This window comes from Gadus macrocephalus, chromosome 23 (genome assembly GCF_031168955.1).
Source record: "Gadus macrocephalus chromosome 23, ASM3116895v1".
Lineage (NCBI taxonomy): Eukaryota > Metazoa > Chordata > Actinopteri > Gadiformes > Gadidae > Gadus > Gadus macrocephalus.
Genome location: NC_082404.1, coordinates 19575479 through 19603345, shown reverse-complemented (window position 1 = coordinate 19603345; position 27867 = coordinate 19575479). Strand labels below are relative to the sequence as shown.

Genomic DNA, 27867 nt, shown 5'->3' with positions numbered 1-27867 from the left:
GAGGGGGGGGGAGAGAGAGAGAGGGAGGGGGAGGGAGAAAGAGGGACAGGGAGGGAGAGAGGGAGGGAAAGAGGGAGAGATAGGGAGGGAGGGAGAGATAGGGAGGGAGGGAGAGGGGGAGAGAGGGAGGGAGGGAGCGCGGCGTGGGTAGAGTGGGAGACGGGGCCCTCTAGTGGCGGCTGGGGGAACTGTCTGTCAGGGTGATCTCTATCAGATTAGCCGACTGAGGGATCAATCCCAACACATGGTGCCCACCCCAGTCGGACGGTATTATGGCGCCGCGTTATCCGATTATCCCCGATTACACAGCGCCTGCCGGAGGGGGGGGGGCCTTTGTGAGGGAGGCTGCTGCTGGAGGAGATCCCCATCACAGCGTGGGGGAGGCCCAGTAGGAGCCTCTCCCCCCAACAGAGGGAGAGGAGCCTGCTCTGGGACAGGGCGCTGGCGCCCACTAGTGGCCAAGAGTGGAAGGGCAGCGATCAGCTCCTACGGTCTGAAGGGCTTCAGGGTTTTGTGTTGAATCAGGTGTTACTGTGATCGGACCGAATCAGGGGGCTAGAGGAGTGTCTTCTGATGGGCCGGGTGACCCCTAGGCTTCTACTAAACACAAAAGCACATGATGCTGTGTGACTGGGGACACAGACCGACCAATGACCCGCCAACATACACTCTCACTCACACACACACACACACACACGGGTAGGGGAGGTGGGGGGTGGGGGGGCAGTACCTGAGTTGGGGAACTGAAAGGCACTGTGCTGCATTTGGGGGGTGAGTACCGCCCCGTACTGTCCGCCCATCATCATCTGGGAGGAGGAGGAGGAGGAAGAGGAGGAGGAGCCATGCATGTGGAGCTGGGGGTTGGGGGGGAGAGAGGGCAGGCCGGGCGAGAGAGGGGAGGAGAAGGGGCTGGTGGGGGGGGGCGGAGAGGCCAGGCCTGTACTGGTACCGTAGCTGGGCGGGTAGGGGAACTGCTGGGGGTTGCCCTGGGGGATCCTGGGGTTGCCCATGCCCCCGGCCGCGGCGGCGGCGGCGGCGTTGGCGGCCATGTTGGGCGGCAGGCTAAGGCCCTGTGCGCGCATGGCGATGCTGCGCTGCTGCTGCACCTGCTGCGCCTGCTGCACCTGCCGCTGCCGCAGGTGGTTGCTGAGCAACTCCCGCTGCCGCTGGGCCAACATCTGGGCGTTGATGGTCCCCTGGAAGGAGGGAGGAGGGGTTAGGACACAGACGGTAGCTCTATAGAGCAGACGGTAGGTCTATAGAGCTACCGTCCGCTCTATAGAGCAGACGGTAGCTCTATAGAGCAGACGGTAGGTCTATAGACCTACGGTAGCTCTATAGACCTACGGCAGCTCTATAGAGCAGACGGTAGCTCTATAGAGCAGATGGTAGCTCTATAGAGCAGACTGTAGCTCTATAGAGCAGACGGTAGGTCTATAGAGCAGACTGTAGGTCTGTAGAGCAGACGGTAGCTTTACAGAGTAGACGGTAGCTCTACAGAGCAGACGGTAGCTCTATAGAGTAGACGGTAGCTCTATAGAGCAGACGGTAGCTCTACAGAGCAGACTGTAGGTCTGTAGAGCAGACGGTAGCTTTATAGAGTAGACGGTAGCTCTATAGAGCAGACTGTAGCTCTATAGAGCGTCTACCTTCTCCTTAATGACGCCCGTCATTCACTCTTGGTTATATTGGATAAAATCACCTGCTAAATGCTAAATGAACATTGAACAGTCTAGGGGTGTTTCATTGATTAATGGGCCTCTTGCCAGAGTGGAGGTCGCGCACATGACCAAAACAAGATGGCTGTCACGCCCATTCCCACGCCTGTCCCGGGATGGAAAAACGTCTATTCTCACGATCCTTGATACGTCTTAAAGTTGTGTTCCTTTCTCTCACACGTTTCAGACCTCATAGTTGTTAAATTGAAGGGCACATGATACAAAACCATTCAAACACAATAAACGATAATATTTTATTATTGCCCAGCCCTAGTCCATCTCAATTAAATCAAATCAAATAAACTTTACTGTCCAAATGGGGGATGGACTGGAACACATATCATACATACATGTATACATTACATAGGATACATGACTACACTGCCTTGTTCCTAGACCCGAAAAACACGATGAAGATAAAAGCTGAACCAGTGGGGAGGGTCACACGGAGAGAATCTGAATAGTGGAGATCAGACAGTGGTTCTCTCTCGGGCAGGCAGGGCTGCTCCAACGATGCTGTTCACACCCCGACTTAATGCAAGGCCTTGCCTGACGCTTCGGAACACCAAATAACGTGCATTCTACATGTACCTTATTCTTTTATGATCGACACATTGATAAACAATCCTAAAATGTGACCAAAAAAACGTGGATGAACCAAGAGGAGCAGTAACTGGTCTGGGAGGAGCGGCTCACTGGGATACCTCGCCGCGTGTGAGCGGTCTGAACCGAGGCGACCGGGGAGGGGGGGGGTAACGCACCTGGTTGGGAGCGCTGGCTCTGAGAGGTAGGTTGGCGTTGGACACGCCACTCATCTGATTCATCATCGGTTGGCGGTTCTGTTATGGAGCAGACAGAGGACACAGGTTAGTTCTTCTCTAAGTCAGAGCAGCGTTGGGATCGTTGCTGGCCAGCCCCGGCCTATCGAATGGAATACGGCAAATATTATTCAACAAAACCTTGATTGACAATGACGTGCTGAGCTGTGAGGGAAGGTAGTGGTCCACTCCCACCCAAAGCCACTGGGTTCAATCCCCCGTGACCGCAGCCAGCCTCGCTTTATAGAGCAAGACGTCTACCAGCTCCTTAATGACATGCATCTAGTTCACTACAAGTAACACTGGAGCACAGCGCCTGCTAAATGACTTAATGTTACGGGTCCCAGGATTGGGTGCCACGGCCACAATAAAGAAATCTGTAATATACAGAAAATGGTGAGAAACAATGAAGACACGACTGCTCAGTTCGTCATCCAAGTTGCGACGCTATACAAATTCACAAATAAGATAAACATTTCTGTGAGTCTCTTGTTCAGTCTTCAACTGTTTAAGTCAGGGGTTTTCAAAGTGTGAGAGAGTGAGCCCCCCTCAGAGAAAGAAATTCAGCTGAGCCCCCCCCCCCCCCCCCCCCCAATTTATTTTTTTCTAAATACCTGTGTTTTGAAAGCTATCTTAATTATTTTACACATTTTAAACATCTCTGATCATCATTTTAAACATATTTCTGAAACATTACAACATCTTTGTGCGTTTTTAAACACATTTCTTCACACAATTTAACAACTTTATCTAAGCATGTTTTAGCTTAACCTTTTTTAAATACATTTGAACATCTTAATCTGTGTAAACTGCCAGTCTACACAGATTCATTCAGGGTCCGCGACTCTGATTTTTCTGAGTCGAATCAGATCTGCCTTTTCAGTCCAGAGATTCGACTATTCGGCGGGGTTTGTTTACCGGTGTTGCTATGGTGACCTAAATTATTATAAGCAACTGAAAGCGATGCCGGTTTGAAACTAAAACGGATTCTGAAAAAAGTATAAATGCTATCAAAATTCCGTTTCGATAGTATTGAAGATACAAGTGTGTAGATTTGTTTAATGGTTTGAACGATGGTAAACGGTGGAAAAATGAATGAGTTACGATGTCTAGAAGTAGGTGTATCAGAATGGGCTGACGTCTTCAATGAAAACAGCTGAAAACGAAGCGGTATGAAACGAAAACTGTGATTCAGAAGAAATTTTAAATGATATCGAAATTCTGTTTAGAGATTATCGAAGATACAAGTGTGTAGATTTGTTAAATGGTTTGCACGAAGATAAACGGTTGAAAATTGATTTTGTTATGTTACTTCTACAGTTGAAGTACGACTGATGATTTGAATCATCGACTTTCAGGTTTTTTTTCGGGTTTATTTTTTTCTCACGTCGCGCCCCCCCTGAAGAACTCTGGCGCCCCCCAGTTGGAAAACCACTGGTTTAAGCGCATCAAATATTAACTACATCGTACATCCTATTCTAATTCACATTCATGTTATAGCTCGTGTACATTCAATATTCTCCATTAGTCCACTTAACTCTACTTGAGCAACGTACTCATTTACATTCACCTGTTTAAGTGAGTTAAAGCATCAATAATGATAATATACATTTAGACATTTACATTTAGGGCATTTAGCAGACATTTTTATCCAAAGCGACTTACAATAAGTACATTTGTCATAAGAAGTGCATCAATATATCGCTGTCGGTACAGAAAAGATGTTCATAGAACCAAGTACAACAATCGCTAGGCTAACCAATTCCCCGTGTTACAGCCATGATAGCAGCTACTGCAGTTGCTACACAGTTAAGTACTATAATACAATACAATACAATACAATACAGTGTACAATGGTGGCCAGAAGGGGGAGGGTGGCTATGCAGAGTCGAGGTGGACTCTGAACAGGTGAGTCTGGAGTCTTTTTCGGAAGATAGTGAGCGACTCTGCGGTCCTGAGAGCGGCAGGGAGCTCGTTCCACCACTGAGGTCCCAGAACCGAGAAAAGTTGTCACTTTGCTGAGCGGCCTTTGCTAGCTCTTAGTGATGGCGGTTCCAGACGTCCAGCTGAGGTAGTTGAGCGGAGGGATCGAGCTGGGGTGTGTGGCTTTAGCAATGCTTGGAGGTAGGCAGGGGCAGTTCCATTGACTGCCTTGTATGCCAGTACCATCGTCCTAAATTTGATGCGAGCTACTACAGGGAGCCAGTGGAGGTCCCGGAAGAGGGGGGTCACATGGGAGAACTTTGGTAGGTTGAACACGAGGCGCGCTGCCGCATTCTGGATGCGCTGCAAAGGTTTAATCGCAGAGGCAGGAAGTCCAATATAGTGCAATAAACAGCATTAATCCACTGTACTTGAATGCAACATGTAGTTGGCAATTATTCTAGATTCACACACACTTAAATAAAACAAAAGTATTACTCAGAGAAAGCTAAACGTTTTCAATTCAAAGTAAACCCAGTTGTGACAGTGGATGTAACACTAACATTTTTATCTTTAAACCGTATGCATTAATATAAACATTATTTCAAGCTTGTAATTCTGTAACCATGAACCTTTAACATTTACTCATATTCCCATTTGAACTGTAGTGTACAGGAGACCACAAATAAAACTAACATTGTGCAAAGTGCTGACAAAAACCCTTAAATTGCGCGGCATGCCCGCAAGGCAATACACAGGGCGAACAATAAACCTATAGCTGCCGTTTCTCACCTTCCGGTATTTACCCTTTTAAAGTCTCTTAAGTTCGCTAGAAACACAACAAAACATGACCCGAACTTCTTCAACAGTTATACATATAAAGCAAGGCTTTAGAAGGTTGTAATTTTTATAGTGTGAACCAACTACTGACCTGGAATATACAGAAAATGGTGAGAAACAATGAAGACTCGACTGCTCAGTTCGTCAACCAAGTTGCGTCTGACGCCCCTCGTGCCCACTGCACCGTCAATCAAAGGACTCACGCCCCGTGCCCACTACCTCCGTCAGTTGACCGTTGCCCATTGACTTTGAATGGGGACGGACGCGCAATGCATTGTGGATCCGTCCGTTCCGTTGGAGCCTTCGGCTCCGTCAGAAAGTTGAAAAATGTTCAACTTTTCGGCAGCGACGGATCCGTCATCCAATCAGATCGCTGTACGGTTGCGGATTGACGCCCCGCCCTCATGGGTAAAATCCTCAGTTTGTCGATACTCATGCTAATGATCATGTGTTTTTCCCCGCGTGTGATTTGTTGACCATTATGTTAATTTTGATGTGCCTGTCCCCGGACGTGATTGGCTGCTGCATCGGAGGGCCGAGGATCCGGGAGGATAAAGCACGGGCGAGCTCAACATCCACGGCAGCTGGCCTTGGATATGCCGCTTGCCATATTGGGTCTTCGAATGGTTATTTGTTGGTTGATCGAGGTTCTTGTTAATTGCTACACGGGAACTGGGCCAGAGTTTGATTAGAGGTTATCGAACACCGACTCGCAGCTATACTTTTGTTAAAAACACTAGACGCAGGGGTGCTGTTCCACTCATGTATTTTGGGAGCGTATGCAAATTTAAGCACTGTGACGCGACTCGGGCTCTGACGATGCTGGAAAGCGGGTCATCTTAAACAAGCAGGAAGAAGCGGGAAGAACCCGGCGAAGCGATTTGATTGGCTGACGGATGCCTCTGCAAAGACTACTCCCCCATCAGTCAGCAACGCCTTCCCACGTCCGTTGACTGACGGTGCAGTGGGCATGTAGGGTCAGAAGGCGTGGCTGACGGATGGGGGAGGTTTCCAGTATCGTCAGAGCCCGAGTCGCGTCACAGTGCTTAAATTTGCATACGTGATCTGATTGGATGACGGATCCGTCGCTGCCGGAAAAGTTGAACATTTTTCAACTTTTTGACGGAGCCTTCAGCGCACGGATCCACAACGCATTCCGCGTCCGTCCCCATTCAAAGTCAATGGAGATCAGTCAACGGACGGAGGTAGTGGGCACGAGGCGTGAGGACGCGGGCGGAAGTGCTCCCATCTGACGACAACCCGGAACGCAACTGATTAAGTGTCAACAGTTCCACCTGGGTGCTGCTTAGATTTTAAGTTCCTCTCAACACTAATTATGAGGAATAAATGAATGTACTGGTCTCATACATTTATAAAAATCGTTGCAAGCCCTTAAATTCAGAGAAAATTACCTTTTGTTAATATAAATAAAATAATCAGTTTTGAGAGTACCACATTAACATAAAACAGGCTGAGGATTTCTCCTGAATAAATGCCCTCAATGGCCTGCAGGTGGCGCATGGACACACACATCCCCAGCTATTTCTCATAACCTATGGATCCTCTGCCAAAATGTCAAGCCCAAGGCTAATTACACAACTACCATCTGTGTGCACAATCCCATCTCTATTGATCCCCCCCCCTCACCCTTAAGCAGAGTGGGGGCATCACAGAGCGAGTACACAGGATCAATGGACAACATCCCCTCCAGCTGGGCACAGCCTAGCCAAACCTGCTGCAGATCTCTCTCTGTGTGTGTGTGTGTGTGTGTGTGTGTGCTGTATGTGCTGGTGTGTGTGTGTGTGTCCGTGAGTGAGCGAGTGAGTGTGTCCGTGAGTGAGCGAGTGCGTCCGTGAGTGAGTGGATCCGTGAGTGAGTGTATCCGTGAGTGAGTGAGTAGTGAGTGTGTCCGTGAGTGAGTGAGTAGTGAGTGTGTCCGTGAGTGAGTGAGTGAGTGTGTCCGTGAGTGAGTGAGTGAGTGAGTGTGTCCGTGAGTGAGTAGTGAGTGTGTCCGTGAGTGAGTGAGTGAGTGTGTCCGTGAGTGAGTGAGTGAGTGAGTGAGTGAGTGAGTGAGTGAGTGAGTGAGTGAGTGAGTGAGTGAGTGAGTGAGTGAGTAGTGAGTGAGTGAGTGAGTAGTGAGTGAGTACCTGCTGGGACTGCAGACGGTGCTGGAGCTGTAGCCTCAGGGTGTTGGGCTGGGGGGGCCCCCCCCCCGCGGGCCTCAGGCCGGGCCGCGTCTGCATCCTCAGCATGGGGTAGCCGGGCCGCGGCCCCATGGGGCCCCCCCCCATGGGCCCCCCCCCCATGGACCCCCCCATGGGGTGGAAGGACGGCTCCTGCATGGGCGCCCCGGCGTAGCCCCTCTGGCCCATGTGGGGGGGCGGGGCGAACTGCTGCCCGTACATGGGCGGCTTCTGGTCCAGCAGCATGGAGGGGTCCTGCTGGGAGAACTGGTCCTGGTCCACCGCCTGGCCCTGGGGGGGGGGGGGGGGCACGCACATGGTGAGGTGTATTCTATATAAATGGTACAGTCTAACTACAGGGTGAGGTGTATTCTATATAAATGGTACAGTCTAACTACAGGGTGAGGTGTATTCTATATAAATGGTACAGTCTAACTACAGGGTGAGGTGTATTCTATATAAATGGTACAGTCTAACTACAGGGTGAGGTGTACTCTATATAAATGGTACAGTCTAACTACAGGGTGAGGTGTACTCTATATAAATGGTACAGTCTAACTACAGGGTGAGGTGTATTCTATATAAATGGTACAGTCTAACTACAGGGTGAGGTGTACTCTATATAAATGGTACAGTCTAACTACAGGGTGAGGTGTACTCTATATAAATGGTACAGTCTAACTACAGGGTGAGGTGTATTCTATATAAATGGTACAGTCTAACTACAGGGTGAGGTGTATTCTATATAAATGGTACAGTCTAACTACAGGGTGAGGTGTACTCTATATAAATGGTACAGTCTAACTACAGGGTGAGGTGTACTCTATATAAATGGTACAGTCTAACTACAGGGTGAGGTGTACTCTATATAAATGGTACAGTCTAACTACAGGGTGAGGTGTATTCTATATAAATGGTACAGTCTAACTACAGGGTGAGGTGTATTCTATATAAATGGTACAGTCTAACTACAGGGTGAGGTGTACTCTATATAAATGGTACAGTCTAACTACAGGGTGAGGTGTACTCTATATAAATGGTACAGTCTAACTACAGGGTGAGGTGTATTCTATATAAATGGTACAGTCTAACTACAGGGTGAGGTGTATTCTATATAAATGGTACAGTCTAACTACAGGGTGAGGTGTATTCTATATAAATGGTACAGTCTAACTACAGGGTGAGGTGTATTCTATATAAATGGTACAGTCTAACTACAGGGTGAGGTGTACTCTATATAAATGGTACAGTCTAACTACAGGGTGAGGTGTACTCTATATAAATGGTACAGTCTAACTACAGGGTGAGGTGTATTCTATATAAATGGTACAGTCTAACTACAGGGTGAGGTGTACTCTATATAAATGGTACAGTCTAACTACAGGGTGAGGTGTATTCTATATAAATGGTACAGTCTAACTACAGGGTGAGGTGTATTCTATATAAATGGTACAGTCTAACTACAGGGTGAGGTGTACTCTATATAAATGGTACAGTCTAACTACAGGGTGAGGTGTACTCTATATAAATGGTACAGTCTAACTACAGGGTGAGGTGTATTCTATATAAATGGTACAGTCTAACAACAGGGTGAGGTGTACTCTATATAAATGGTACAGTCTAACTACAGGGTGAGGTGTACTCTATATAAATGGTACAGTCTAACTACAGGGTGAGGTGTACTCTATATAAATGGTACAGTCTAACTACAGGGTGAGGTGTACTCTATATAAATGGTACAGTCTAACTACAGGGTGAGGTGTATTCTATATAAATGGTACAGTCTAACTACAGGGTGAGGTGTACTCTATATAAATGGTACAGTCTAACTACAGGGTGAGGTGTATTCTATATAAATGGTACAGTCTAACTACAGGGTGAGGTGTACTCTATATAAATGGTACAGTCTAACTACAGGGTGAGGTGTATTCTATATAAATGGTACAGTCTAACTACAGGGTGAGGTGTACTCTATATAAATGGTACAGTCTAACTACAGGGTGAGGTGTACTCTATATAAATGGTACAGTCTAACTACAGGGTGAGGTGTATTCTATATAAATGGTACAGTCTAACTACAGGGTGAGGTGTATTCTATATAAATGGTACAGTCTAACTACAGGGTGAGGTGTACTCTATATAAATGGTACAGTCTAACTACAGGGTGAGGTGTATTCTATATAAATGGTACAGTCTAACTACAGGGTGAGGTGTACTCTATATAAATGGTACAGTCTAACTACAGGGTGAGGTGTACTCTATATAAATGGTACAGTCTAACTACAGGGTGAGGTGTACTCTATATAAATGGTACAGTCTAACTACAGGGTGAGGTGTACTCTATATAAATGGTACAGTCTAACTACAGGGTGAGGTGTACTCTATATAAATGGTACAGTCTAACTACAGGGTGAGGTGTATTCTATATAAATGGTACAGTCTAACTACAGGGTGAGGTGTACTCTATATAAATGGTACAGTCTAACTACAGGGTGAGGTGTATTCTATATAAATGGTACAGTCTAACTACAGGGTGAGGTGTACTCTATATAAATGGTACAGTCTAACTACAGGGTGAGGTGTATTCTATATAAATGGTACAGTCTAACTACAGGGTGAGGTGTACTCTATATAAATGGTACAGTCTAACTACAGGGTGAGGTGTATTCTATATAAATGGTACAGTCTAACTACAGGGTGAGGTGTATTCTATATAAATGGTACAGTCTAACTACAGGGTGAGGTGTATTCTATATAAATGGTACAGTCTAACTACAGGGTGAGGTGTATTCTATATAAATGGTACAGTCTAACTACAGGGTGAGGTGTACTCTATATAAATGGTACAGTCTAACTACAGGGTGAGGTGTACTCTATATAAATGGTACAGTCTAACTACAGGGTGAGGTGTACTCTATATAAATGGTACAGTCTAACTACAGGGTGAGGTGTACTCTATATAAATGGTACAGTCTAACTACAGGGTGAGGTGTATTCTATATAAATGGTACAGTCTAACTACAGGGTGAGGTGTACTCTATATAAATGGTACAGTCTAACTACAGGGTGAGGTGTACTCTATATAAATGGTACAGTCTAACTACAGGGTGAGGTGTATTCTATATAAATGGTACAGTCTAACTACAGGGTGAGGTGTACTCTATATAAATGGTACAGTCTAACAACAGGGTGAGGTGTACTCTATATAAATGGTACAGTCTAACTACAGGGTGAGGTGTACTCTATATAAATGGTACAGTCTAACTACAGGGTGAGGTGTATTCTATATAAATGGTACAGTCTAACTACAGGGTGAGGTGTACTCTATATAAATGGTACAGTCTAACTACAGGGTGAGGTGTACTCTATATAAATGGTACAGTCTAACTACAGGGTGAGGTGTACTCTATATAAATGGTACAGTCTAACTACAGGGTGAGGTGTATTCTATATAAATGGTACAGTCTAACTACAGGGTGAGGTGTACTCTATATAAATGGTACAGTCTAACTACAGGGTGAGGTGTATTCTATATAAATGGTACAGTCTAACTACAGGGTGAGGTGTATTCTATATAAATGGTACAGTCTAACTACAGGGTGAGGTGTACTCTATATAAATGGTACAGTCTAACTACAGGGTGAGGTGTATTCTATATAAATGGTACAGTCTAACTACAGGGTGAGGTGTACTCTATATAAATGGTACAGTCTAACTACAGGGTGAGGTGTACTCTATATAAATGGTGGGGGGGGGGGGTGTCTGGTAGTGGGGGGGGGGGGTCTGGTAGTGGGGGGGGGGGTGTCTGGTAGTGGGGGGGGGGTCTGGTAGTGGGGGGGGGGGGGTCTGGTAGTGGGGGGGGGGGTGTCTGGTAGTGGGGGGGGGGGGTCTGGTAGTGGGGGGGGGGTCTGGTAGTAGGGGGGGGGGTCTGGTAGTGGGGGGGGGGGGGGTCTGGTAGTGGGGGGGAGGGGGGGGTCTCACCTGGCCTACCAGAGCAGGGATCCCCAGGGCGCGGTCGATCTCCTCCAGCCCGTCGAAGTCCTTGAGCACGGTGTAGAGCTGGGACAGCAGCGCGCCCTCGTCCGCCGCCGCCCCGTCCCCGGGGCCCCCGCCGCACAGCTCGTCCTGGGGGCCCGGGTACACCGACCTGGGGGGGGGGGGGGGGGGGGCAGGGGGTAAGAGAACGGTGGTACAGCCAGACGATAGCGCCGCTGCTCTTAGTGAACACAGAGGGTCCAGACTGAGTGGAAGACCCCCAGCGTCCTCCACTACACTGCTGGGGGGGTCTAGGAGACCAGCGTCCTCCACTACACTGCTGGGGGGCCCCGGGGGGACGGGGGGGGCGTCTAGGAGACCAGCGTCCTCCACTACACTGCTGGGGGGCCCCGGGGGGACGGGGGGGCGTCTAGGAGACCAGCGTCCTCCACTACACTGCTGGGGGGGGCCCCGGGGGGACGGGGGGGCGTCTAGGAGACCAGCGTCCTCCACTACACTGCTGGGGGGCCCCGGGGGGACGGGGGGGGCGTCTAGGAGACCAGCGTCCTCCACTACACTGCTGGGGGGCCCCGGGGGGACGGGGGGGCGTCTAGGAGACCAGCGTCCTCCACTACACTGCTGGGGGGCCCCGGGGGGACGGGGGGGCGTCTAGGAGACCAGCGTCCATCATGACATTAGAACACGACCATCACCACGACCACATGGCAGCGCCTTCCTCCACGGTGCAGCCCAGGGTCCAGCTCAGGGCCGCCGGGCAACGACGCCCTGGGAGGGGGGCCCGGGGTCAGGGGGACGCCGTACCTGTTCTGGGGTCAGGGGGACGCCGTACCTGTTCTGGGGTCAGGGGGACGCCGTACCTGTTCTGGGGGGGTCAGGGGGACGCCGTACCTGTTCTGGGGGTCAGGGGGACGCCGTACCTGTTCTGGGGGTCAGGGGGACGCCGTACCTGTTCTGGGGGTCAGGGGGACGCCGTACCTGTTCTGGGGTCAGGGGGACGCCGTACCTGTTCTGGGGTCAGGGGGACGCCGTACCTGTTCTGGGGGTCAGGGGGACGCCGTACCTGTTCTGGGGTCAGGGGGACGCCGTACCTGTTCTGGGGTCAGGGGGACGCCGTACCTGTTCTGGGGGGGTCAGGGGGACGCCGTACCTGTTCTGGGGTCAGGGGGACGCCGTACCTGTTCTGGGGTCAGGGGGACGCCGTACCTGTTCTGGTTGACGAAGGCCGTCTGGTCGATGGGCATCATGCTGTCAGGCCACGGAGCCGTCTGATTGGGCGGCGCCTGCTGCTGGGAGAACTGGTGCCCGGCCATGCCGATGTCCATCCCTGGCTGAGCTGCTGGGAGGAGACGAGGGCGGGGTTAGGGTTACCGTGGAAACAGGCCTCCGGGCGCTGCCTGGAGTCAAGGCGTTCCCCCTTCGGGTCTACGATCTCCGTGGACGTCTGAGGAGTGTGATGAGGCAGGCACGGCCAGGGTTAGGCTAACCCTAACCCTGGCTCTGGGTTAGGGTTAGCCTAGTCTGGCTGAACGGAAGTGGACAGCGTCTATTGCCTAGCGTCGGATTTCACCGCTACTCCTCCCCTTCCGGTTGCTGGCATTTCCCCCCGGCACTATTTTGCATGGACACCGCTGCTGCTTCCCGGGCTTGGCCCCGCCCTAGACGATTGTGATTGGTTTAAAGAAATAAAAACAGGCCCGCCCAGTTTCCCCACGGATAGACGGCTCGAGGTAGCGTGGTTCCAGACCATTCTACTTGCTTAGGCTAACCCTGGCTCTGGGTTAGGCTAACCCTAACCCTGGCTCTGGGTTAGGCTAACCCTAACCCAGAGCCAGGGTTAGCCTAACCCAGAGCCAGGGTTTGGGTTAGGGTGAGCCTAACCCAGAGCAGCTCCAGAGGTCCTGGGCCTCCCTGATGGAGCTGTGCTTTGAGGCAATAACTCTAAATGATTTTAAAGGCTCAGTTTTTAGCAGTCCCCGTTCAATGTTATCGAGCAGGGGGGGGGGGGGATCTCCCTGGTGGTAACTAGGGGGGGGGGATCTCCCTGATGGTAACTAGGGGGGGGGGGATCTCCCTGATGGTAACTAGGGGGGGGGGATCTCCCTGATGGTAACTAGGGAGGAGCCAGCGCCCCCCTCCCTGGCCTCGGTTCTCACCGTTGGCCATCATGGTGGACTGATGCATCAGCCGGGGCCCCGGCTGGCTGTTGGGCCTCATGGGGGCGGCGCTGGGCCCCAGGCGCCCCGCGGCGCCGGGGGGAGGGGCCGACGCAGAGCCAATCCAACCCTCCGGCTGCTGCATGCCCGGCCGCGGACCGCCAGGACCCATGAGCCCTGGAGACACACACACACACACACACACACACACACACGTTGAAGGCAGATCATATGCAACGAGCAGCAGAGTGTGTAGGGACTGTGTTGACAGCTGGGGAGCCTTTCTTCCTGGAACAGGAAGTGAGTCACTGGGCCTCGGTTGGCGACAACAGGGGAGAGAATGTGTTTAAATGAGAGAGGGAAAGATTCAAAACACACGCACACACACACACACACACACACACACACACACACACACACACACACACACACACACACAGTAACCACTTTCTCAGACGTAGTTTCCTCTCATGTGATTGAGAATTGCAGCGTTGACGGTAAACACTGAAACGAAACTCAACAGACAGCGGAGCTATAAAAAGCCCCCATGTTATGGCCCGCCCCTTCCCTAACCTCATCCATCTGCCTCCACCTGCAGCTTCAGGTGGGGGCAGGTCCATTCAACAGCTGGACATGGGTTTGCGTAAGAAGATAGTCATGTTTTCCCATGGTCCAAAACCCCCCACAGCAACAACGAGACGACGGACACCTTCATCCCCGGGAACACGAGGAAGACGAGGAACAACGACCGAGCCCCACCTGCGTTCACCATCCCGGCCGGGCTGCTCAGCATGCCATGGGTTCCCATCATGCCTTGCTGCTGCTGCTGCTGCTGCTGGATGAGGGTGTAGGGGCTGGTGGCCCTCAGGGGGTACTGCAGCGAGGGGTTCTGGGGGGACATGGACATGTCCAGGGACACACTCCTCATGGGGGCGCCCCGGCCAGGCTGGTTGGGTCGGACGCCGCCGAAATCTGTGGGGGACCGAAAAGAGACCCGTTAGCACGACAGCAGGGGTAAAGGGACCGCAGCGAGGGGACGGAAGCACATCATCAATGAATAGGACAATAAAATAATGAATAAGTTAAGCTTCAGCTTCATCTTTGAGTGGGTATGAATGAGGTTACGAGGCTCCACATATCAGTCATAATGTAGACATAAATGGATTTACGTGCTGGTAAATCTATCTCGGACAAATGATGGCCATAGAAGTTTATATTGTACTAATTTGTTTAATGGATTCCTCTGGCCCAATACAAGTAGGGTGGGGGGGGGGGGGGAGAATAGAGGCAATGGCTGCAAAGAATGCCCCTTTCAGAAGCATAGTACTAATATATGCCGGGGAAAAGGAAGAGGTTTCTTAACCTAATGTAGGCTCAAATAAATGAACAAAGAGGCGTGTGCCATTTACTACTATAAATAAATACATTTATCTTTAAAGAACGAATTCATTTATCCGACGATTTGGATAAAAGCGTCTGCTGTATGCCAAAGGCGACACACATCATGTCATCTGCAGTGAAGCCGCCTTGGTGGGAGCGTGGCCGTGCCCAGCGGACATCAAACCCCTTAACCAGCCGCTAACGCCGTGCTCCAGCCAGGGGGCTCACGGGGGTCTGTGTGCTGGTGTGCCTGGGCTATCTGTGGTGGTGGAGGTGGTGCTGCTGGGGACTCACTCCCTGGGCCCATGCCCGGGCCCATAGGCCGACTCTGCTGCTGTTGATGCTGCTGCTGCTGCTGTTGATGCTGCTGCTGCTGCTGCTGTAGCTGTTGATTCTGCTGCTGCTGCTGCTGATGCTGCTGCTGCTGATGCTGCTGCTGCGCTACCCGGGCGGGGTCGCCGCTCTCGGACATCTGCAGGATGTCGTTGATGATGTTCTGCTTGTCCATCGGGCTGGGCAGCGAGACCGGCCGCTGCTCTCCAAACAGGGGCGGGGCATTCTGCAGGTCATTCAGGATGTCGTCCAGCTCCGAGGACTGAACAACAGAGCCACGAGGAGGACAGGTACAGAGAGAGGAAGAGGATGAAGAGTCAGTAAGGGAGAGAGGAAGGGACGTGGATGGAGCGAGGAGGAGGAGGGGTGAGGAGATGACACTGGTCAGTGTGATCAGAAATAGGTCAGTTTAAGAACAGCACCAGGAGCGAGCGAACACACGATGAAAGCTCCTCCTCAGCACATACCACAACAATTTATAACGCCCAGCGACCGTACTGAGGTACGGCGACGGCATAGCCCCGCCTGCTCATTATAAACAGGGTTCTTCTCTGTGGGGGCGGTTCACTAATGATGATGACGACAGCAGCTCCAACTGGACCACTTTACAGGCGGCCGATCTAGGCCAGCCTTCACATCGCCTTAGCTTTATCAAACCTAGGCTGCCCCCCCCCCCCCCATCCCTGCCACTGGCTTATCGGCCGCCATGGTGTCCCGCCACACACACACACACACTCTCTCTCTCTCTCCCCCTTCACCCCCCTGTGTGGACACACAGAACACCATCGGAATGGGCCCAACGCCGTTCCTCAATGAACGCTTCGGGTGACGGACACGGCTCTGAGGACGTGCACCGCTGGGTGTGTGTGTCGCGTTTGATACGAGAGGGGGGGGCCAAAGGGGGCCGTGATGGTCCCCCCCCCCCCCCTCACACACACGGTAAACAACTGTGCTGCTGTTGGGATCGGCCAGGCCAAGGTTACACACACACACAGCGAGGATAGCTTGGTTAAACTGTTTGTCCAACTGGTGTCCAACACAGAAGCCTAGGTCGCCGATTCTCAGGGTTGGGGGGCTGGGGGGCTGGGGGGCTGGGGGGCTGGGGGGCTGCCGTGTTTCCGCTGTAGATCGGTGATCATAAAATAAAACACACGTCCCCCCCCCCCCCCCCGAAGTCCGGGACGCTGCCGTACGCGGCTATACGCTGTATGTCTATTATTATTAATGTGTTTATTATTGTTCACTGTTGTTCCGGTGAGCGGCGCTGGAGGCGTGTCTCTGTGCTGCTCTACGGCTGCCTGCTCTGCGTTGTGTGAAAGGAACCCAAATGCAAATAATGGTCTACACACTGCTGAGACAGCAGCATGGATTCAGTGATCACAGCGCTTCAGGGAAAGGGGTGGGGAGAGGAGGGAGAGAGAGAGAGAGGGGGGGGGGGGCTGAGGGACTTAAGGTAAATAAGTTGTACTGCCTGTGAACCGCCAGCAGGTGGCAGAGCACCAGGGAGCACGACTCCAGCACGACTCCACTGTACAGTAAAGCCTCACTCACTGGAAACACACACACACACACACACACACACACACACACACACACACACACACACACACACACACACACACACACACACACACACACACACACACACACACACACACACACACACACACACACACCTCCTCTCACACCCTCATGCACGTAAACTACCTCTCGTACGCGCACACCCGCACACACAGACACACATGAGATAACCCACATTTAATAAATAATAAAAATGGCTGAAGCATTAAGAGTGTAGCACGCACACAAACACACGTGCAGATAGAGTATTGGCTCAATATGAACCACGGGGAGGAGGGACTGAGGGGAAGCAGGGAGAGACAATGAGAAAGAGAGAGAGAAGGAGAGGAAGAGCGGTACGGAGCGGAGGAGAAGGTCGGAGAAAAGAGACAGAACTGAAGAGGGAGGGAGGGCGAGCGAGAGAAGCCCTAATGAGGTCAGGAATGATGTAATGCTCCTGTACGCTCTCAGATTGCTCCCTTCCTCCTCTCTCATTTCTTTCTCCTCCCCCCAGCTCATCTGGTCGGTCTCTCTCCAGGGTTAAGTTATAGAAGGGGAGATGTAAAAAATACAGAGTCAACATGGACTTTTGATAATAAACAGAGCCATGGCACTGACTCAGCCTGTCACTCAGAGACGCCGAGAGAAAACAAGGGAAAGAGATCTGGACGAAAAGAGAGATCTGGAAGGAGAGAGATCTGGACGGAGAGAGAGATCTGGAAGGAGAGAGAGATCTGGACGGAGAGAGAGATCTGGAAGGAGAGAGAGATCTGGAAGGAGAGAGAGATCTGGACGGAAAGATCGTGAGAGGGAGAGAGAGAATAAACACAACTGCTCTTTTCTGCCTAGAATCATGTTGACCAATTGTGGGCCAGAAATAGCCTCTGACACTGTCATCTCCTCGACAACGGATTACTGTAGTGAGGCGGGGTGTTTGTTAACTACATTTCACGCCACGTCGACTGACGTCGGCGCATGCTTCCCTTGTTTGGGCCGCAAATTCTCCATCTAACGAGAAAATGAGGAAAAAACGTCTCCGTGGAGACACACACACGCACACTGACCACACACACACACACACAGGAAGAGTTAATGGCGTCCAGGCCAACTGGGTGGATCCACCCTGCTCCTCTCGTGTAGCTTTGCTCCGCCTCCATCAATTATTCAGAGCCCCAACATTAACAGGAGAGTATGGGGGGGGGCGGGGGGGGCTAAACACAGGTGGCAAAGAGAGGAGGCGATACATAAGCAGTGTGTGGTTTTGCTTTGTGGCGCGTCACAGCTCGTCTTATGACCCCGTCATCTGGGGCCTGCACTGTACAGGGGGGGCACTGGGGAGAGGAACCCACTGGATGGTACGCTGTGAATGCACTGCGGTCCGGAGCTCATAAGCTCACGCTCCTGGGACCCCCCCCGCCTTGTCTCAGTGGTATCATCTGATCTCTCCCTTGCATTACAGTACATGATCATCAGCGTGATGACGTCATAGCTCCCCCCCCCCTTAGGGCCGGACGTGACACCACCCAGTCCAACGCCGGCCGTCTCTGGGGTACAGCGTGCTTTAACGTGACGCTGCACTTTTTTATCCTCTCGCACGAAACGCTGTGCATGTCGTCTGCGAGCTGGGAAATCTGTTAACGCAACCGTTCTTTAAAGCACTGTGATCCTCCGCCCTCCCCCCCCCCTTCCCACTGGCTCTGCCTTCCTTCTCGGCCGTCGCCATGGCAGCGGAGGGCACATTCAGGAGCATATGGCTCATCGCTTTCACTTCGCCTGCCAAGGCTGGCTTCTCCTGTTGGGGAGGGAACCTACACCTGACTCACTTCAGCACCACTCCTCAACCTCCATCACTAATGCTACCACACACACACACACACACACACACACACCCCCCCCCCCCCCCAAGGAAGAGAGTGGGGGAAAAAAAGAAACTCAAGCAGAGTGTCGTTCCCACTTTCGCCCCGCTCACGACGTCCGGGCGATGTCCGGGCGACGGCCTGGCTCCGACGGGAGCGGCCTGGCTCCGACGGGAGCGGCCTGGCTCCGACGGGAGCGGCCTGGCTCCGACGGGAGCGGCCTGGCTCCGACGGGAGCGGCTTGCCAGATAGACTCCAGATTCTAACACCAGATTCTAACTGGCTCCCGGCCTCCCCTTGTTGCTTGGGGATATTGGGTTACACCAACAACAGCCGCTGCTATTCTGTCCAGCGGTTTCTGTAGTTTTCTCCCTTTGCTCGCCCTCTAACAGGCTCCCTCCCTCCCTCCCTCCCTCCCTCCCTCCCTCCATCTCCCTGCTCCAGACTCCCCTTCATCCATCCTAGCACCAGGCTGGCCTGAGCCCGGTCCAGGCCCTGGTGAGGGGGGCCACAGCCAGGATCAAACGGCAAGAGAACCACAGGGGGCGCCTCCAAATGCCACAGTTGTTTGAAGCTGGGGCAAGGCTCCCCCCGCCCCCCCAGTCACCAAGCCAGGGAGATGACCAGATGCTGTGTGTGCAACGACTTTTTCTGGGTTACACACACACACACACACACACACACACACACACACACACACACACACACACACACACACACACACACACACACACACACACACACACACACACACACACACACACACACACACACAACTAGAGCAGAACTGAGCAACAAAGTTGGAGGTTTGCCGCATATCGGACACGGCGTCTCTACTGAAGCGTTTGTTTCACACCTCGTATCAGACGCATCGTCACGTCAGCACCCCAACCTGAGCCAATAGGAGCCCTACCCTGGGGACCCACCTGCTCTGCGCGGTCGTAGCCGGCGTCCTGCTTCTCCGTCTTCACCAGCGGGAGCTTCCCGGCCTCCACCTTGATCTCCCCGGGCTCCAGCTTGGCCTTGTCCTTCAGCACCGTGTCGTCCTTGTCCAGCAGGTAGCGTAGCAGCGCGTTGTCCTTCTTCTTGGGGCTCAGGGGCTCCTGCTTGGGGATGAGCTCGGCCCCGGCCCCGGGCCCCTGCGGCTCCCCGGGCTCCTTGCCCGTGGCCTCGGCCGTCAGCTTGGCCAGGTCCACGGGGGAGGTGCTGTTCTGCAGCAGCTGGTGCAGGATCTTGTGTTTCTCCTTCAGGGAGGTGGTGTGGGTGGCCCCGGCCTGGTGGCCCCCGCGGGCCCCGGGCCCCGCCGGGTCCTTGCCGTCGCCGGGGGAGGGGGGCATCTCCAGGGGCTCCGACTTGGTGGTGAGCAGCTGCAGCAGCTTGGTGTGGCCCTTGTTGTCGTGGAGACGGCCGTGGGCGTCGTGGCCCTCGGCCGCAGCGCCCCCCCCGTCCCGCTCCTCCTTGGGCTCGCCCGGCCCCCCGCCGTCGCCCGGGCCCCCCGGCTCCGAGTGGGGGCCGAAGGGCTCGCCGGGACCCCCGCCGCCCTCGCCCGGCTTGGACGTCACGTGGGGGTTGGGCGGGGCCCCGGCCGGGGAGCCCAGCTTCCTGTCGGGGGAGCCCAGCGTGTGGGCGTGGGGGTGGGCGTGGCTGACCCCGTGGCACTCGCTGAGCGCCTGCAGGGCGGACAGGGAGCTGCTGGTGTAGCTGTTAGCGGGGCCGCTACCTCCGGGCCCCCCGGGGCCCATCCCCACGGGGGAGGGCGAGTGCAGGCCCCCGGCCACGCGGGGGCTGCCGGCGGCCCCGGGGCTGCCCCGGTGCCGGGGCGACAGCATGGAGTTCTGCTGGGGGGGGTGCGGCCCGCCGGCCGGGCTGGGGCTGCCGCGGGACGGGCTGTTCATCCTCCAGCCCGCGCCCTGCTGGGGGGGCTGCATGCCCCCGGCGTGGCTGTGGGGCGGGGGGCAGCCGAAGCGGTAGCTCTGCATGTGGCCCCCCATGGCGGCGGGCTCCCGGGGGCCGGCGGGGCCCGGGGGGGAGAAGGGTGTGCTGTTGCTGCTGATGGTGGTGTCCTGGCCCTGGGGGCCGGAGCCCGGCCCGGAGCCCGGCACGCTGCCCGGGGTGGGCGGCGTCATGGCGGGCGTGGACGAGTTCATGGGCTTGGGGCCGCCCGGTCCCATGTCCTGGCCCATCACCCCGCACACCGTCTGCTCCCTGCGGGGACAAACAACACGGGTCAGCGCCATCCCAACGGTCCCCGCAAACACACCACGGGTCAGCCCCATCCCAACGGTCCCCACAAACACACCACGGGTCAGCCCCATCCCAACGGTCCCCACAAACACACCACGGGTCAGCGCCATCCCAACGGTCCCCACAAACACACCACGGGTCAGCCCCATCCCAACGGTCCCCACAAACACACCACGGGTCAGCGCCATCCCAACGGTCCCCACAAACACACCACGGGTCAGCCCCAACCCAACGGTCCCCACAAGCACAACACAGGTCAGCTAGGGCTTGGCCATTCATCGGATGTTGATCGCGATTTCGATGTTAGCGTCTAACGATCACAAAACTAACAATTGAATTTGTGATTTTTAAAAAAGATATATTTTAGAAAGTATTATAGAAAGGGCACAACAGCTTGATACATATCTGTACATTATTTTAGATTAGATTTATTTATTTTTTTCATTTTGTGTATTTTTTTTAAGGCAAAATGTCAAAGAGACATGCTGAATAAAAACATCATGTTTTCAAACTCAAAAATAATCGTTAGAATAATCTTGATTTCAATATTGACCAAAACAATCCTGATTATGATCTTTTCCATAATCGAGCAGCCCTAGGTTCAGCCCACAGCCCTCTGCAACCTGGGCCTCACATACAACGACCACAACACCTTACGGGATGAAGCTCTCCTGTTCTGAGGCTCAGACTGTCGACGTCAACGGCAGAAAACCCTGACGGCCGCGTGACACAGAAAACCATCCTCCATCGGCTGGCGCTGCAAGGGGCCTCCGTCCTCTCATTCATTCACCATTTAGGGAAACAGCAGGTCCACCCGTGGGAGGCTGGCTGTCTGTCTGTCTGTCTGTCTGTCTGTCTGTCTGTCTGTCTGTCTGTCTGTCTGTCTGTCTGTCTGTCTACACAGATGGAGCAAGGAGCCGACTACGGGGATGCCTTCATCCTGTGACCCAGACGAATCAGGCCAAGAGTCAAATTCAAGAATCCCTATCAACACCCTGTTGCTCCCTTTCCATCGTGCACGGTTGTTCATCCACCATCATCTATCTCCCTCCATCTCTCTCCCCCTCCTCTCCATCCCTCCATCTCTCTCCCGCTCCACCATCTCTTTCGCTTCCTCTCGTGCTGTCTCTCTCCATCTCTCTCCTGCTGTCTCTCCATCTCTCTCATGCTGTCTCTCTCCATCTCTCTCCTGCTGTCTCTCTCCATCTCTCTCATGCTGTCTCTCTCCATCTCTCTCATGCTGTCTCTCTCCTGCTGTCTCTCTCCATCTCTCTCCTGCTGTCTCTCTCCATCTCTCTCATGCTGTCTCTCTCCATCTCTCTCCTGCTGTCTCTCTCCATCTCTCTCATGCTATCTCTCTCCATCTCTCTCATGCTGTCTCTCTCCTGCTGTCTCTCTCCATCTCTCTCCTGCTGTCTCTCTCCATCTCTCTCCTGCTGTCTCTCTCCATCTCTCTCCTGCTGTCTCTCTCCATCTCTCTCATGCTGTCTCTCTCATGCTGTCTCTCTCCATCTCTCTCATGCTGTCTCTCTCCATCTCTCTCCTGCTGTCTCTCTCCATCTCTCTCATGCTGTCTCTCTCCATCTCTCTCATGCTGTCTCTCTCCTGCTGTCTCTCTCATGCTGTCTCTCTCCTGCTGTCTCTCTCATGCTGTCTCTCTCATGCTGTCTCTCTCCTGCTGTCTCTCTCCTGCTGTCTCTCTCCATCTCTCTCATGCTGTCTCTCTCCTGCTGTCTCTCATGCTGTCTCTCTCCTGCTGTCTCTCTCCATCTCTCTCATGCTGTCTCTCTCATGCTGTCTCTCTCCATCTCTCTCATGCTGTCTCTCTCCTGCTGTCTCTCTCCATCTCTCTCCTGCTGTCTCTCTCATGCTGTCTCTCTCCATCTCTCTCCTGCTGTCTCTCTCCTGCTGTCTCTCTCCATCTCTCTCATGCTGTCTCTCTCATGCTGTCTCTCTCCATCTCTCTCCTGCTGTCTCTCTCCATCTCTCTCCTGCTGTCTCTCTCCATCTCTCTCCTGCTGTCTCTCTCCATCTCTCTCATGCTGTCTCTCTCATGCTGTCTCTCTCCATCTCTCTCATGCTGTCTCTCTCCTGCTGTCTCTCTCCATCTCTCTCCTGCTGTCTCTCTCCATCTCTCTCATGCTGTCTCTCTCCTGCTGTCTCTCTCATGCTGTCTCTCTCCATCTCTCTCATGCTGTCTCTCTCCTGCTGTCTCTCTCCATCTCTCTCCTGCTGTCTCTCTCCATCTCTCTCCTGCTGTCTCTCTCCATCTCTCTCCGGGTTAGGGGTAGTACATCTGGAGGATGTGCGTTGGGACATGTAGAGTTGGGTTAGGGGTAGTACCTCTGGAGGATGTGCGTTGGGACATGTAGAGTTGGGTTAGGGGTAGTACCTTTGGAGGATGTGCAGGGACATGTAGAGTTGGGGCTCGTTGGTGGCAGGCGAGCGGACCAGCTTGCTCTTGGTGTGGGCCGACACGATGGTTCCGTCCGACAGCGAGAAGCGGTAGATGGGGCTGAAGGCCTGCCCGTGGCGGAGCACTGCACACAGACACACATCATGAATAATGCCACTTAACACGCCCTCCTAAGGTGGCAGTTAATACATAAAGAGTTTCCATGCCATGTGGATGCCATCTTGCCCGTATGAAACACCTCACAGCAGCAGTGCGTCGGTTCAATTCCTGTTGTTTCACACCGCATGTATTAAGTATCCTTCTCAAATGAACCGTATTAGTCATATAGACATTGACTAATAGCTGCTGAGGGAATCATGCGTGTGTATAATCTGAGGGAGATTACTACCGGATGCTATAAAATAACATTATCATGTTAAATTAGATATTAAATAAATGAAAACTCAACTTCTAAAATAACTACCAAACAAACCAACAGGAAGTAGCACAGTATTATCACTGTGGAGCGGTCAGGGTGGACCCCCACCCCGACGGCCACCGGGGGCGCCGGTCTCTCCCGCTCACCTTCCTGCTGGTGTCTCTTGGCGAAGGACATCTCCCCGTCGTTCTGCAGGTGGAACCTCTGGATGCAGCGGCGCACCAGGTCCTCCCAGCCCGGCTTCATGGAGGCCCTCAGCAGGCTGGTGTCCAGAGAGGTGATCTTACCTACAGAGAGGGTCACACGCACCGCCCAGTGAGACAGGACAGGACCCCACTACCACACACACACCAGGACCCCCACTACCACACACACACCAGGACCCCCACTACCACACACACACCACTCCCCCAGGACCCCCACTACCACACACACACCAGGACCCCCACTACCACACACACACCACTCCCCCAGGACCCCCACTACCACACACACACCAGCCCCCCCAGGACCCCCACTACCACACACCAGCCCCCCCCCCAGGACCCCCACTACCACACACCAGCCCCCCCCCCAGGACCCCCACTACCACACACACACCAGCCCCCCCAGGACGCCTGGACAGAGTGCAACACACCCTACAACACGGGGCTACCCCTCACACACCCTACAACACGGGGCTACCCCTCACACACCCTACAACACGGGGCTACCCCTCACACACCCTACAACACGGGGCTACCCCTCACACACCCTACAACACGGGGCTACCCCTCACACACCCTACAACACGGGGCTACCCCTCACACACCCTACAACACGGGGCTACCCCTCACACACCCTACAACACGGGGCTACCCCTCACACACCCTACAACACGGGGCTACCCCTCACACACCCTACAACACGGGGCTACCCCTCACACACCCTACAACACGGGGCTACCCCTCACACACCCTACAACACGGGGCTACCCCTCACACACCCTACAACACGGGGCTACCCCTCACACACCCTACAACACGGGGCTACCGTACAGCTCCTACAGGACATCTGGACAGAGGGCAGCACTGCGACCCTTCCAGTGATTTATCTGTTAGTGGAGGGGCCGGGGGAGGGGCCGGGGGAGGGGCCGGGGGGCCGGGGCACCTGAGCTGAGAGAGGGGAGCTCACTGATGTAGGGAACAACACACGCACACACGCAGTCGCACACACACGCCCGCGAAGGCCTTGTCCTGGCGGCAGTACCAGACGTGGGGGGGGGGGGTATGCGTTTAAAGGGCTTGAGTGATTGACAGCTTGGGGAACTGACAGCTCCTCGCTGGAGAACAGGGCCCTCCAGTACGAGCCGAGAGCCGCACCGAGGTTGCTTTGGCATACGCATATTGTTATTTTTTCTTCCCTCGCCAAACTTTATTTGTTTATCCCTGGAAAGACAAACACATGGCGGCGGCGGAGGAGGACCGCGCGGTCGGGGGGCTTTGGTGTCTTGGGGTCCTGGCCACATGCAGACAAGACTCACAGACCAGACCGCTAGGTGGTACCCCAGAGAGGGGGGGGACGGGGGGCATTAGGGAGAGACAGGGGCAATAGAAAGAGGGAGGGAGAGACAGACAGGGGCAATAGAAAGAGAGAGGGAGGGAGAGAGGGGGCAATAGAAAGAGAGGGAGGGAGAGAGGGGGCAATAGAAAGAGAGAGGGAGGGAGAGAGGGGGCAATAGAAAGAGAGAGGGAGGGAGAGACAGACAGGGGGCAATAGAAAGAGAGAGGGAGGGAGAGACAGACAGGGGGCAATAGAAAGAGAGAGGGAGGGAGAGACAGACAGGGGGCAATAGAAAGAGAGAGGGAGGGAGAGACAGACAGGGGCAATAGAAAGAGAGAGGGAGGGAGAGACAGACAGGGGGCAATAGAAAGAGAGAGGGAGGGAGAGACAGACAGGGGGCAATAGAAAGAGAGAGGGAGGGAGAGACAGACAGGGGGCAATAGAAAGAGAGAGGGAGGGAGAGAGGGGGCAATAGAAAGAGAGAGGGAGGGAGAGAGGGGGCAATAGAAAGAGAGAGGGAGGGAGAGACAGACAGGGGGCAATAGAAAGAGAGAGGGAGGGAGAGACAGACAGGGGCAATAGAAAGAGAGAGGGAGGGAGAGACAGACAGGGGCAATAGAAAGAGAGAGGGAGGGAGAGAGGGGCAATAGAAAGAGAGAGGGAGGGAGAGACAGACAGGGGGCAATAGAAAGAGAGAGGGAGGGAGAGAGGGGGCACTAGAAAGAGAGAGGGAGGGAGAGCAAGAGGTGGAAAAGAAAGAGAACTCAGGAATAATAGAGTTTGAAAAGTGGGCAACAGAACAAGTAGAGAGAGCGAACGAGACGGAGGGAGAATGAAACAGAGAAAAAGAGCGAGAGACATTTAGAACTCACGAGAGAGAGGGAGAGGGAGAGGGAGAGGGAGAGGGAGAGGGAGAGAGGTGAGGTGAGGTGATCTGCGGCTGGTCGGGCGGGGGTGAGCTGCTGACGTTGAGACTGGGGCACTGCCACCTCCGGGGGCGGAGCCTCTGGGGGGCACTGCCACCTCCCCCAGAGGCTCCGCCCCCGCAGAGCCCGCCGGGGGCGGAGCCGCTGGGTGGCGTGCTAGAGCACCAGCTAAGGAGTGCGTCTGTCAGACGTTAGGCCACGCCTGGCGTCAAAGGGTCTCCCTGTGCGCGATCCGATCTCAGTCCCCCTAACCCTCCTTGTGATTGGTGGCTTCCTGGGCCGAGCCTTGTGATTGGTGGCTTCCTGGGCCGAGCCTTGTGATTGGTGGCTTCCTGGGCCGAGCCTTGTGATTGGTGGCTTCCTGGGCCGAGCCTTGTGATTGGTGGCTTCCTGGGCCGAGCCTTGTGATTGGTGGGGGCGGCGGGTCGTACCTTGCAGGTCCTGGCGCGTGGTGAAGCTCTCGTGGGTGGGCAGCATGGGCCTCTCCTTCATAGGCACCCGGCGCGCCACGCAGATCAGACACGACTGGAAGTCTGGGGGGGGGGGGGGGGGGGGGGGGCACAAAGGAGAGGGTGAGAAAATTAAATGAATGTTTTTCCCGGACAGTTTTTAATGAGCATAGAGAACACAATCGGGCACCTTTCATGGAGAGCTATTGCTGGCAGGGGACATGATAGAGAGTGACCTTTAAGGGTGTGTGTGTGTGTGTGTGTGTGTGTGTGTGTGTGTGTGTGTGTGTGTGTGTGTGTGTTTCCTGCTCTGCAAAGCATCTACCATTGATAATGCATCCCCTGGCCAACCGGAACCACATAAAGAAGACTATGGCTCAATCATTCAAACACACATCCAACTTCCTGTGCCAGTAATACACCCCCCCCCCCCTCCCCTCCCCCCCTCCAATCTTTCACATGCTGGCAAAGAGACGAATGCCAACACACACACACACACACCTAGGCATGTAAACAAGGCCTCTTGGGTGGTCTGGGCCCACGGAGTGAAAAACAGCATCTCTCTCTCTCTCTCTAACCCTCTCACCCTCCCTCTCCCTCTCTCTCTCTCTCTCTCTCTCTCTCTCTCTCTCACCCCCCCTCTCTCTCTCTCTCTCTCTCTCTCTCTCTCTCTAACCCTCTCTCTCTCACCCCCCCTCTCTCTCTCCCCCTCTCTCTCCCCCCCCCCTCTCCTACCCCTGCCAAAGTTACAAGTGATCCTGGCCGGGGCTGCAGCTGTGCTCCATGCCAAGGTACGGCTGGCAGAACAGCTGGCACACAAAGAAAGGAGAAAGAAAGGGAACCGAAAACATCCAACCTGCCCATAGTGGGGCCTGGCTGAAGCTCTGCTCCGGGACACTGAGCTATGAAGGGATAAGCTGCTGGACAAGGTCTCTGAAGGACATGAAGCGGTGGAGGTGAGGTGTGGAGGATGTACGGCATCTCAACATCCTCTATCGTGATGAGCTGCACTCATCCTCAGTCTGGGCCGCCCTCTCTAGGGGAGAGAGGGCGGCCCAGGACGCTAACCTGGAGCTGTAGGGTCCATGTGCTCTGGTATGAAAAGAACAGAG

General features: G+C 53.8%; 1 protein-coding gene across 1 annotated transcript in view; it reads right to left on the bottom strand.

Annotated features, from left to right (window-relative positions):
- ncoa2 (nuclear receptor coactivator 2) overlaps positions 1-27867 on the bottom strand; it is a 76721-nt gene that overhangs the window by 6816 nt on the left and 42038 nt on the right. Inside the window, exons 7-18 of the mRNA XM_060045807.1 lie at positions 26738-26914; positions 23985-24125; positions 23397-23544; positions 19687-20965; positions 15306-15606; positions 14391-14603; positions 13632-13808; positions 12682-12814; positions 11464-11629; positions 7447-7773; positions 2480-2557; positions 731-1196 (exon numbers count right to left, since the gene is read on the bottom strand). Coding sequence (XP_059901790.1) covers positions 731-1196; positions 2480-2557; positions 7447-7773; positions 11464-11629; positions 12682-12814; positions 13632-13808; positions 14391-14603; positions 15306-15606; positions 19687-20965; positions 23397-23544; positions 23985-24125; positions 26738-26914 — 3606 coding nt within the window. The remainder of the gene's footprint in view (positions 1-730; positions 1197-2479; positions 2558-7446; positions 7774-11463; positions 11630-12681; positions 12815-13631; positions 13809-14390; positions 14604-15305; positions 15607-19686; positions 20966-23396; positions 23545-23984; positions 24126-26737; positions 26915-27867) is intronic.